At 36.2% G+C, this 13,036-nt stretch overlaps 1 protein-coding gene across 3 annotated transcripts in view; it reads right to left on the minus strand.

Annotated features, from left to right (window-relative positions):
• Positions 1-13,036, minus strand: part of PHTF2 (putative homeodomain transcription factor 2) — a 163,849-nt gene that overhangs the window by 21,538 nt on the left and 129,275 nt on the right. For all 3 annotated transcript variants that reach the window (XM_025380417.1, XM_025380418.1, XM_025380416.1), the window contains 2 exons: positions 11,594-11,749; positions 5,144-5,362 (listed from right to left, as the gene is read on the minus strand). In XM_025380417.1, the coding sequence (XP_025236202.1) occupies positions 5,144-5,362; positions 11,594-11,749 (375 nt within the window). The remainder of the gene's footprint in view (positions 1-5,143; positions 5,363-11,593; positions 11,750-13,036) is intronic.

Consider the following 13,036-nt stretch of genomic DNA (forward strand, 5'->3'; position numbering starts at 1 on the left):
ACAGGTGCCCGCCACTGTGCCCACCACCATGCCTGACTAATTTTTGTATTTTTAATAAGAGACAAGGTTTCACCATGTTGGCCAGGCTAGTCTCGAACTCCTGACCTCAAGTAATCCACCCGTCTCAGCCTCCCAAGCTGGGATTACAGGCGTGAGTCACTGTGCCTGGCCGCTATATATGTTTTCAAACTAAAATTTAGAACTTAAAAAATTTTTTTTCCTTTGGAGACAGCATCACAGATCCAAAAATGTAGAACTTTTAAAATGACTATACTTTATCCTTATTTAAAATCTCAACTGCTTTGCTCCTTGTTCATTCAAAACTACCTGAAAACCTTAATGCTTAAATGGTGGCATGTTTTATTTCAAATAAATTCACCATGACAACCACATACTCGTTGTTTCCAACTGTGGGAATGCAGCCATTTAAGCTTTACACTTACTAAAAACTGAATTTCAGCTGAATATAGCTTTATATTTTAGTATATATTCAGCTATAGAGAAGGACTAGAGGAGAAAAATTTTCTCCTGTGGAAATGTTTCAATTACTATTTACAAACAAAATAAAACAAAGATATACATTTGGGAATATTCTGATTAGAATATACTAATTCAAATGCTCAGTGTTTTCTCATGAGAAGGGATTTTTCTATCTGTATAGTAGGCAGAAAACCTAGCACAGACTGGTTAAACAAGAAAAAAACTAGTAGCTTTTTAGGTAAAGGGAGCTAATTTCCATTACTTAGCTACTAGTAAATCTAAAAGCATGAGCTTATTTTTTGAAACCTGAGAATTAAAAATCTGAGTAAGATCAAGTCTTTAATCTAAAAGCAAAAACAATATAAGCCTAAGACACTATAATTAGATATACAGAGTAGAGTATTAACAAATTTTATGTGACAGACTTAGGAGCAATTTACTCTGCATAGACATCATAAAACAATTTTTAATATCATTTAAGAAAGCACTGGAATTGGCATGTTTTGAAAAAATTTAATTTTGTTTCAGGCATTCAATATTTATTAAATACCTACTGTGTACCTCACACTGTGTGATACAACACTGAGCAAAAAAACACACGGTCCCTGCTTTTATGCTGCTTACAGTTATCTCTGGGAAAATAGCTCACAGGCATTTCCCGCAGTCTTACCTCCAGTTGTTAGTCTCAGTGACTTAGATGAATATGCAGATGATTCATTCAACACCCTATGCTTTCATGGATTGTTCACTGTTTTTTCATTTCTTCAATACCAAGGACTCTAAACTACTCCCATAGCCACACCCTAGACCTTGTCACCATACGAACTGCTCTACTTCTGAAAGGAATCTACTACAACTTCCCATCTTAACTGGTCTCTCAAACCTTCAATTCTAAAACACTTGTTCCCTTGAACACACCTATCCGTAAATGTATCAGTCCCTTCCTGATTTCATTGCCTTCTCGATTTAACAATCTAATGATTAGACTCCTACCAGATCCACCATTTCAATCATCCCGTCTCCTGTCCCTTGAATAGCAACTATTTATTGAGCACTTACTCCGTGTGACTTTGGGCACATTACTCAACTCTGAGCAATGTAAAATGAAAATAAACTACATTACCAAAGGTTGTGAAGGTTATATACATGAGATACTGCAGCTAGATTACTTTGCACAGTGTGTGGCATAAGTAAATGCTTATTAAATGTCAGATATAGTAACAACTACATTCCAGAAAACATCACATAGCTGTGTAGAATAGGCAACTACAAATTCATGGTTTCAGATTCCAGCTGGACCCTCAACAATGTGGCAAGGTAGTATGATTGTTTTGATGTGTTCATTGGCTTGAATACACACACACACACACACACACACACTCTCTCTCTCTCTCTCTCCACCCCCCCCGCCCCCACCCTTTCTCCCTCCCTCTCTGTCTCCTTCCTCCACTCTCCACAAATGTTAACTTAAAGCCTTCACCACCATCCAAAAGCCTCCTCTTGTATCATCTCCCTTATTGCCAGTAGATCCCTTGGACTCTTGCACTTCACAGAAAAGAGATCATCAGGCAATAACTCTCTTACCACCTTGCTTGCTGCATGCACTCATCCTTATCCTATCTCAGCAGAGAATGTTTTCCTCTTCCTGTCAAATGCTAAGCTTCCTGATTATGACTCCCCTCCAGAATCCTAAGAAACGTCATTCCACCAGTCAACATTTTCTCCTGTACCTCTTTGATTCTTCCCTACCGGTTTTCCCCTGTGTATATCAATGTTTTCAAATATCTCATATATTAGGGAGTAAACACCAAAACACTCAGCTCAATTTCCCTTCTAATTACCACTTGGTTTTTTCTAAACATTCATAGCCATCCTTTTTATATTTTATTTTTGAGACAGAATCTCGCTCCATCATTCAGGCTGGAGTGCGATGGCACAATCTCAACTCACTGCAACCCCTGCCTCCCAGGTTCAAGTGATTCTCATGCCTCAGCCTCCAGAGTAGCTGGGATTACAGGTGCCTGCCACTATGCCCGGCTAATTTTTGTATTTTTAGTAGAGACAGGGTTATTTAAAGTAATGGCAGCTTACCTTTTTCATTCAAAATTATATTCAAAAAGACTTATTCATGTTGATCTATGCAGCCGAGTTCATTCCATTTCACTGCTGTATACTGTTTTATCACACACCATTATTTATTAATTCCACTACTATTGGCTATTATATTTTCAACTTTCACTATCACGCACAATACAATGATAGTGCCTATATTCTAAAGTTTCATTCTAAAGTGGAATGAAAGGCTCCTAGAATATACGGAACTTCAGCTTTACTATATAATGACAAACTGCTCTCCAAAGTAGCTGTACAAACAAACATCAGTATTAGAGTTCTCTCTTCACATTCTTGCCAACATTGTAATTTATCAGGTTTTAAATTTTGACAATTTGATCAATATTAAATAGTATCTAATTGTTCTAATTATATTTCCCCAACTAATAGCAAGGCTGATCATCCTCCCTTATATTTTATTAGTCATCAGGGGAGTTGTCTTTTCACATCCTTTTATTTTTCTATTGAGTCATTTGTCTTTTACTTATTCATCTGTAGGAGTTCTTTATGTCCTGTATGTAGTAACACTCTGATAGTTAATGTACTGGAAATATCTTCTCCCAGCCTGTGGCTCATCTTTTAACATGCCCAAAGTTTTAAATCTTAAGATATTCAAATTTATCTCTCCATTTTTGTTTGTGCTTTTTATAACTTGTTTTTAAAAATTCTTCTCTAACCTGAAGTAACAAATATTTTATTTTTCTCCTGTATTTTCTTCTAAATGTTTTAAAGTTTTGCTTTTCTAAATGCTTTAGAAACTATCTGGAATAAATTTTCATGTGTATAATCATTTGACTCACAACCATATAGTCCGTTCTTTTTCTACTGATTTGTGATGCCACTTAATGTCACATATTAGTGATCCATTATAAAAACAGGTCTATTTCTGGGTTTTCTATTCTGTTCCATTGGTATATATGTTTATGTATCTATATCATACTATCTTAAGAGTATTAAATTTAATTTAAATTTTTATATCCAGTAGGGAATGATCCCTGTTGTTCTTCAAAATTGTTTTTGCTATTCTTGATATTTTGCTTTTTAATATGGACTTTAAATCAGTCTAACTCCAACCAAAACCAGACAGAGGTAAAGAGACCAGAGCTCTCTTATTTCTACTATGTAAGGATACAAGGATAAGACAGCTGTTATAAACCAGGAAGAGAACCTTTACCAAGAACCAATCATGTTGGCACCCTGATCTTGGACTTCTAGGCTCCAGAACTGTGAGAAATAAATGTTTGTTGTTTAAGCCACCCAGCCTCTGGTATTGTTATAGCAGAAGGTTCTTTGATGGCTATGCGTTACCCTTTTATCAGATTGAAAGTTCTCTTTTTTTGTCTCTAGTTTTCTGACTTGACTTGGTTTTACTGACAGGATTAGATAAAGAGTTGGATAAGAGAGATAAGGGGAAGCCCAGTAAGAATTTTAAATGACCACCAAGTTTCTAGACTAGTGGGTAGATGAATGGAGAGGTCATTCACCAAAATTCTGAATGGAATAAGAAAAACAGATTTATGAGGGAGAACTGGCTAAATCTGAGGTATTGGTGGGACACTCAAATAAAGACATCCTATGCTCTCCTCACATGTGGCTATTCAGCATTTGAAATTGGCTAGTACGGCTGGGCAGGGTGGCTCACGCCTGTAATCCCAGCACTTTGGGAGACCGAGGTGGGAGAATCACTTGAGGTCAGGAGTTCGAGACTAGCCTGGCCAACATGGTGAAAGCCTGTCTCTACTAAAAATACAAAAATTAGCTGGGTGTGGTGGTGGGCGCCTGTGATCCCTGCTACTCAGGAGGCTGACGCAGGAGAATCGCTGGAACCTGGGAAGCAAAGGTTGCAGTGAGTTGAGATCGTGCCATTGTACTCCAGCCTGGGTGACAAGAGTGAGACTCCATCTCAAAGAAAAAAAAAAAAAAAAGAAATGTGGCTAGTCCAAAATGAGTTGTGCTCTAAGTGTTTACACTGGATTTTGAAAATTTAGTATTAAAAATCTAAAATATTTCATTAATATTTTTCATATTAGTTATATGTTAAAGTGATATTTTGAATATAATGGACTAAATAAAACATATTAGAATTTCCCCTTTAAAACAAATTTAATGAAGCTACTAGAAAATTTAAAATTATATATCTGACTCTCATAATATTTCCATTGGATAGCATTACTATGGGCACTTGGAGATACAAATTTGATATTCATGAGATGTAGATTTGTGAATATAATCTTATAGGTGGAGTTTAGACCAAGGTGTACATGCATCTGGCCACTAAGTATGTTGAGTAAGAAAGTACTAATGCACCTAACACACGATTTGACTTACAAAACTCCAATTACCAATAACCTTTCAGGAACATACATAACCACAATGTAAGTACTGAGATTCTATGTTTTGATGAAGCCAGACCACAGCTCACATAAAAAGAAAAAAAATTATAGAAATATAAGCTTGAATGTAAGCTTTTTCTTCACCTCTGTAAAATTTTGAACATAAATTCAAAGGAGCTTGACTGATAGCTCCACATAAGCCAAAACCATAAACCAACCTGATGAAAAGGGTCGTCTCTATATTCTTTTTTCACACATGGATTAATTTGAGGATTTTCCACATCTGTCTCACTGGTACAAGATGAATGGCATTCTGCACAATGTAACAAGTCTTCCCATAACACATCTTCTGTTTCAGATTCTGGCCTTGCACTCTCAGAATCCTGTCTGGAACTTGAACAGCGAGAGCTGCAACTAGTACCCGATTTAGGGGCATCCTGAAATCAAGATATTCTTGGACATTAATACAATTTATGTACCCTTTCCAACTCAAAGGATTCTACAGAACCCGTATATTGATACTTTTTGCTAAAACAACAAATACACCCTCAAAAGACAGTGAGACAGCAAAACATTACAAAATATATTAGTTTTTATTCAGTAACAAAAAACCCTCACATCAAAATTTATTTGATTTCATATTTCAGCTCAGATATTACTTTGCATACAAGGGTTGTATCTATTTTATCTTAAACTTTATATGAAGTTCACAACTCAGGCACAAAGAGTAGTCTAAGTGCATATGGTCTGCACGGTGAACATTAACTGACTTTAATTGATGTTATTAATGGCGATACCATTGGCCTTCCATATCCATGCATTCCACATCTGCAGATAAAATACAATATTCCTGAGATGCAGAACCCACAGTTTTGGAGAACTGGAGGGCGAGGGCTGACTTTATGTGTCATCAGGTTCCATAGGGCTGACTGTGAGACTTCAGAATCCTCGGATTTTGGTATTTGTAGAAGGGCAGGATATCCACCAATCCCACGTGGATACCAAGGAATGACTGTATTTTCTTATTCTAGTCTTCTTTTTTTTTTTAAGCAAGAATGGATTTATCTACTGTTTTTGTTTTGCAAATGGAAGTGAAATCAACATAAAATTGGTATCTAAACCAAGAAGGTAATTGCCAATTCATGTTCTTGAGATAATCTGTGGTATAAAAGTAAAAAACTAAAACAAGTTAAATAATTTCTAATCAGTTTACTTTATCCTGGGAGTCTGTAATGTACAAAATAAAAATGAGTAAAATTTTGAGTTAAATTAATTAAAAATAACTTTTACTGAATAAATCATGGTCATAGCCATCCTTTATAGTCAGGTACGTTCAAATTCTTTTGTTTTTTTTTTTCTGCTGTCCTCTGTGACTAGATTTGTCATGTACCTTTAAAATGCATTATATTCCTTTGTCTTTCCTGTGCTATCACCGTGTTCAGACTTTATCATTTATACCTTCATTGCTATAAGCACCTCCTAATTGATCTTTGCCTAAAAGGCCTTCCTCTTCTTTCCAGATTAACCTTCCTAAAGCACAGCTGTTCTTTGACTCCTCTAGTCGAAATCTTTCCTTGGCTTCTCACTGCTCCCCTGGATAAAGTTCTGACTCCTTCACCTAGCATGTTCATCTTCATATGTGCTACTTTTTGACCTTGTCTTCCACTACATACCACAACCTTTTTCTCCAGTGACAGTAGGCTACTCCTGAGTCCCTAAGCATGGTTTGTTCTTTGCTTTGATTATGTTCCACCCTAGGCCTTAATTATGCTCCTACCTCTTATCATTAATCCTGCACTCCTTTAAAAAGCTGTTAAAAATTAAATGAGCATGGGAAGTTTGAATACAAACCTGGCACAAAGCAGGGGCTCAACAAATGCTACCTTAAAGCCACCTACCTAGAGTGATCACTTTGTCCCTGAAGTGAGTTATTATTATTATTATTATTTTGAGACAGAAGCTCACTGTGTCGCCCAGGGTGGAGTACAGTGACACGTAATCTCCACTCACCACAACTTCCACCTCTCAGGTTCAAGTGATTCTCCTGCCTCAGCCTCCCGAGTAGCTGGGGTTACAGATGCATGCCACTGCAACTGGCTAATTTTTGTATTTTTAGTAGAGATGGGGTTTCACCATGTTGGCCAGGCTGGTCTTGACTTCAGGTGATCCACCCACCTTGGCCTCCGAAAGTACAGAGATTACAGGCCTGAGCCATCAAGCCCGGCCTGAAGTGAGTTATTATTTATATTCATTTGACAATAAATTTTGCACTGCTTTCCAGAATCAATCTCTCTCTATATATATATACACACACATATATGTATATATATACATAGGTTACCTATATATACCTAGTTACTCCTGAGTAACTAGGACTACAGGAGCCTGCCACCACACCAGGCTAATTTTTGTATTTCAGTAGAGATGGGGTTTTACCACGTTGGCCAGAATGGTCTGGAACTCGCGACCTCAAGTGATCCACCCACCTCAGCCTCCCAAAGTGCAGGGATTACAGGGGTGAGCCATGGCACTGGCCTCTTTTTTTTGAAGCGGGACTACATGCATGTACCACCACGCCTGGCTAAATTTTGTACTTCGTTTTTTTTCTTTTTGAGAGGTGGGGTTTCGCCATGTTGCACAGGTGGGTCTCTAACTTCTGAGCTCAAGGGATCCGCCCACCTCAGCCTCCCAAAGTGCTGGGATTACAGGTGTGAGCCACCGCATGTGCGGTCAATATTGTCTGTCTTAATATTCATGTGTTTAATATTCTCAAATAGATTGCAAATCTCAATACACTACAAGTCCACAAAAGACGGATTTTTTTTTTTTTTGGGACCATCTCCTTACCACAGGTAACAGAATACCTCGAGTGAATGAGGTACAATATTAATAATTAATCTACTGGTATTAGAATGGGGATTATGAATCTACAATGTGTTAATAGAGTGTTTGTGGGAGAAGGGCTGTTTGTTTAGAAAGAAGTAAAAAGAAAAACTTTTAAAAGAGAAGAAAATGATTAATAAGTAAAAACAAAATAAATATAGAAAGAAAAAGAAGACAAAAATCACTCTGCTTTGTTTTATAAACAGCACTCCAAAAATATTTCAGGTTCTCTAATGTCACCAGTTTTCATTAGCAAGGCACAGAAAGCATTAAGCTTTTAATAATTGCTAATTTAAAATTTGTGATAAAGATAGTTTATTATCTATAACTTCTGATGCAGACTTGCTAATCAGATTTGGAAATAGTAACAGGATTAAAGGCCTGATGACTTTAACTGAAACTAATTAATGATTACCTGATTAAGAAAATATATATAATTCTTTAGAAGTGTTTTTTGCCAAATGCAGATTAATAAGTGGGTTTTTTTGAGATGGAATCTTACTCTGTCACCAGGCTGGAGGGCAGTGGCGTGATCTTGGCTTACTGCAACCTCTGCCTCCTGGGTTCAAGCGATTCTCCTGCCACAGCCTCCCAAGTAGCTGGGACTACAGGTGCGTGCCACCACAGTCAGCTAATTTTTGTATTTTTTGTAGAGATGGGGTTTTACCATGTTGGCCAGGATGGTCTTGATCTCTTGACCTTGTGATCTGCCCGCCTCAGCCTCCCAAAGTGCTGGGATTACAGGCGTGAGCACCGCACCTGGCCAAGTGGGTCATTTTATACATTTAAAAATCTGGCTGGGAGCGGTGGCTCACCCCTATAATCCCAGCACTTTGGGAGGTCCAGGTGGGTGGATCAAGACCAGCTTAGCCAACATGGCGAAACCCCATTAAAATACAAAAATTAGCTGAGGCAGGAGAATCACTTGAACCTGTGAGGCAGAGGTTGCAGTGAGCCGAGATCGCGCTACTGCACTCCAGCCTGGGCAAGGAGAGTGAAACTCCGTTTCAAAAAAAAAAAAAACTAAACTAAACTAAAAACTATTGCCTATAATTGTCTTCATTTCAAACAGAATTTTACCTACAATATTTGTGTGATTAATAGTGAATATTACTACAAATTGCCAAATAAAGTCTAAAAAAAGAAAATTTTAGAATTGAACAGTTCAAATTAAAACACATTTGTTTTAGTTTGTACTGCTCATCATTTCAAATCTTGAGACGCCCAAACCGAACATATAATCAAAGTTAGAGAACACACAGTATTTATTTGAAGGGAATATGAACTTAAAACATAAATGTTTTTTGGGGGGGTGGAAGGAAAAGTGTTTAAAAAAACTCAGAAGTTAAATAATTTTCCCAAGGTCATTTAAATAGTCTAACTCCAAGCCCATGGTTTCTTCATTATGCTTCTCATCAAATGTTACTTTCTGAGATGAAAAGCTAACCTACAATTGGGAGTAAAAATCGAACAATATTTGTAGAGTTGAACAAAGCAAGACAGAGTAGGAAACAGAAGAAACACTTAAAAGAAGCTGTCAGTTCCCTAGGATGCCTCCTGCATCCCAGATAACCAAGTAACTCCTCCCAACAGAACACTGGAAGAAGTCAACTAGATATAGTAGAGAGTAGAAAAAGGCAAAAAACGGGGATTAAATGAAAGTCTACAAGATTCCCAACTCATCCCCACTTCCTTTGGTGCCAAACACCAGAGCAGCCTGTTTTATTACCTACTACCGCCATCCCACTAGAAGATTGGACGATTCTTCCCTAAAAAATACATGCCCCTAAAAAGTTTATCTATAGATATCGCCATCTGGGAGGCTTACAACGAATGGCTAGGTTCCTGACCCATTATCTTACAATAAAGCCCACCAATCCCATCCACGCACAAAATACTTCCCCAAAGAATTTTCTTTTTCATTTTGTTTTTCGTTTATCATTGGAATACTTTTATAAAGGAAAACTAAAGTTCAAACTACTCTATCTTTGGCTCCCAAGTCTTTCTGAAAAGACTTTAGTAGTCTTTGATGGCTTCCTTGCTCTGTCTCATATTGTAAGAGGTTGTGTATTGTGTATTTCCTGCAACAAACAACAACCAGGAATCAGTCACTTCTTCAAGAAGTTGTTTTGTTTTTGTTTTGTTTTGTTTACTTAGTGATAAATGGCACAATCTAGGTGCTAGAGATGCTTGCTCATTTGTGTTTGGGTGGGTCCAAATGATTTTTTCATACCTCACTCTTAAAGAAAAAACATTACTAGTAATTTGAAGAGAGTACAGTAATTTATAAATTTAAATTTATAAATAAAAATGCAAAAGAGCACTACAAATCTTCTGTTTCCATTTTATTTATTCAAAGGAGGCTTTATTTTGCTTTTTTTAGAAAAGCCCTTTAAAGCTGGTTTAAGAGTAAAAATTTTTGAGAACTGAATGCAGCTTTTAAAATATCACCTAGTCTACATTCTTCACTTTATAGATGAAGAATTTTATAGCCATATTTTATATTCATGTAATTACTTATATCATTAAAAAAGATGTGAATCAACCAATGCTTACTATCAGCCTTACTTAGCTGGAAATCAAGATTTTAAGCAACTTTTTAATTTAAAAGTTAAAATTAATAGGTTGAATAATGTTCTGCCCTTCAAGAACCTCAATCGTTTAAAATACAGTTGCAAACCAACAAGAGCAAAGATCATGGAGTAAGAAAAATACCTCTACTGCCAAATAATTTATTCTGGGAGAGAGGTCAAACAGCCCTCCAGCTCCCTTGCAGTACCAACTGACTTCTAACAGTACATACAGTAAGACAAAATTTTACAAGCTTGGTTATCTGGTTTAGGAACAAGGGACACTACATCAAATGACGTGGGTGAAGAGGCAATGGAGCAGACACACCGGCATTTGTGTCTGTCTAATGGCAACCACTGGGAAAAGAAACAAAACCACAATCACCAGAAGATTAACCAGAGACACAACCACAAAGCAGAGTGTGCCAAGAATAGTAACTCTTCTAATCTTAATACTCTGAAGGCAATCATATTCCAGCACAGCGTAACATGTGGTTTTTTTTACAAGTTTAACCCAAAACCATCAAGGAAAAAAATACTAACATAGCTCAAAAAGAGTAAAAGGTAATGTTTATAAAAAAGTGAGACTCCGTCTCAAAAAAAAAAAAAAAAAAAAAAAAAAGTGATAAACAGTGTAATTTATTTGCCTTAAAGCCAAATGTTCTACCCTCAGATTAGAAACTGAAAATACAACTGAATGAAATTCTTTAAATAATTTTAAGCTTAAGAGATATCATATAGTTGAAAAGGGTTTAGAGACAATAAAAATTAATAAGGAAAAAGGGAAACAAAGAAAAAAGAACTGAATTTTGCAGTATGGGGACTTAATAACTGGTGACAGCAACGTGAAGGAAGTTACTTAAAATAATAACTTTGCTATGATCAAATGTATGAAGCCTTTCAAATTGTAGAAAAGTGAACATAGGAGTGTGCAGATTCTCTCTCCAGAATGATCTTCTTTAAAAGCAAACAACAAGCAATGTATGAGTCTTCAAAGATAATGCACAAAGTGAGCTCAAATATGTGGCTATCTATCAATACATGTGCAATACATAAACATAAAACTGCTATTTTATAAATCCAGATCACGCAACAATAAATATTGATAATAATGTGAAATATTTATTTCAACAATTTTTAATTGTTGAAAGAAGTTATAAATTAGTAACATATAAAATAGATATGTATGTATATACTTAAGGACAAAGTATATACCTCATTAGGGTAATGTTTCTTATAATGGTGTGACTTTCTATTCCGAAGAACGCTTTCAGAAGTCCTGTCCACGTGACGACGTAATGAGTATCCTGTTTCAGGACCTTCCTCACTGGAGACTTCATCAGAGACATTTGTTACTTTCCTTTGGGTATCCTAAGTGGGGAGTACACAAAGAGGATTATAGGTAATTTCTAACCAACCTTTTAGCTTTTAAACTATGAAATTTGAAATTACGCATACATATACACACATAACTTCAAAATATCCTCAACTACCACAAAGTAACTAATTAGTATTACCTGATTTTCTGAAAAAATATCTTAAATCAGTAACTATACTTTTAAAGCATTTTTACTTTTAAAAGTACTTCAATAGCCATTTGTCAAATATTATCCCATAATATTTCTGTTCATAAAAGGATTTGAAACAGTTTCCAAAAACAAGAAATATGCCAGGCACAGTGGCTCAAGCCTGTAATCCCAGCACTTTGGGAGGCTGAGGTGGGAGGACTGTTTGAGGCCAGGGGTTCGAGACCAGCTTGGGCAACAGAGCGAAACTCAGTCTCTTAAAAAAAATAAAAATAAAAAATCAGCCAGGCATAGCAGTGCACACCTGTACTCCCAGCTATTCGGGAGAGTGAGGTGAGAGGATCACTTGAGCACAGGAGTTTTAGGCTGCAGTGAGCTATAATTGCACCACTAAACTCCAGCCTGGGCAACATAGTGAGACCATGTCTCAAAAAACAAACAAACAAACAAAAAGAAATATAAACAGGAGAAAAGCAGAACAGAGACCACTTAAAAGAAGGTGAAAGAACATATTATACTATTTTTTCAAACTGGAAAAGCCATCAATTGTAAGACACACCACTAATTTAATAATAGTTTATAGGACAAGAGGAAGTAAATAGCAACTGCATGTGTGCACATGTCAGACAACATTCTACACACATCAATGTGTAAAAGATATCCAGAGTTTAGAAATTATGAAATTAAATGACTCTAAAGCATACGTTTTATGGATATTTTCATGTTCCTCATACAACTTTACTATGTAATATTAATACAAGCCTGAAAATGTGTTTGAAAGCTGTATGACTGAAAATTTATCTGCTGAATGATAACAGTGATGAGAGGCTCACATCATCAGAGCTAAATGCTGAAAAAAATCTAAAATTAGAGTAAGGGACTACATTCATTGCAGGCCCATGCTGTACTATGGTTACTGGTACTGAAAATACATGAACGTTCAAGTAGTAACATATACTTTACCCAAAATTAGAGAATCCTCTTTTCTTTATTTTCCTCAACACAATATGTTCATGCTCACATTCCCAAATGTAACAGAGGTAACATCTTTTAATTTGACTCTCTCTATATTTTTTACAGTAACAGCTTCTAAAGAATAAACTGTTCAACCAAAAAAAATTCAGTGAAGCAA

The sequence above is a fragment of the Theropithecus gelada genome, chromosome 3 (assembly GCF_003255815.1).
Source record: "Theropithecus gelada isolate Dixy chromosome 3, Tgel_1.0, whole genome shotgun sequence".
Taxonomy (NCBI): domain Eukaryota; kingdom Metazoa; phylum Chordata; class Mammalia; order Primates; family Cercopithecidae; genus Theropithecus; species Theropithecus gelada.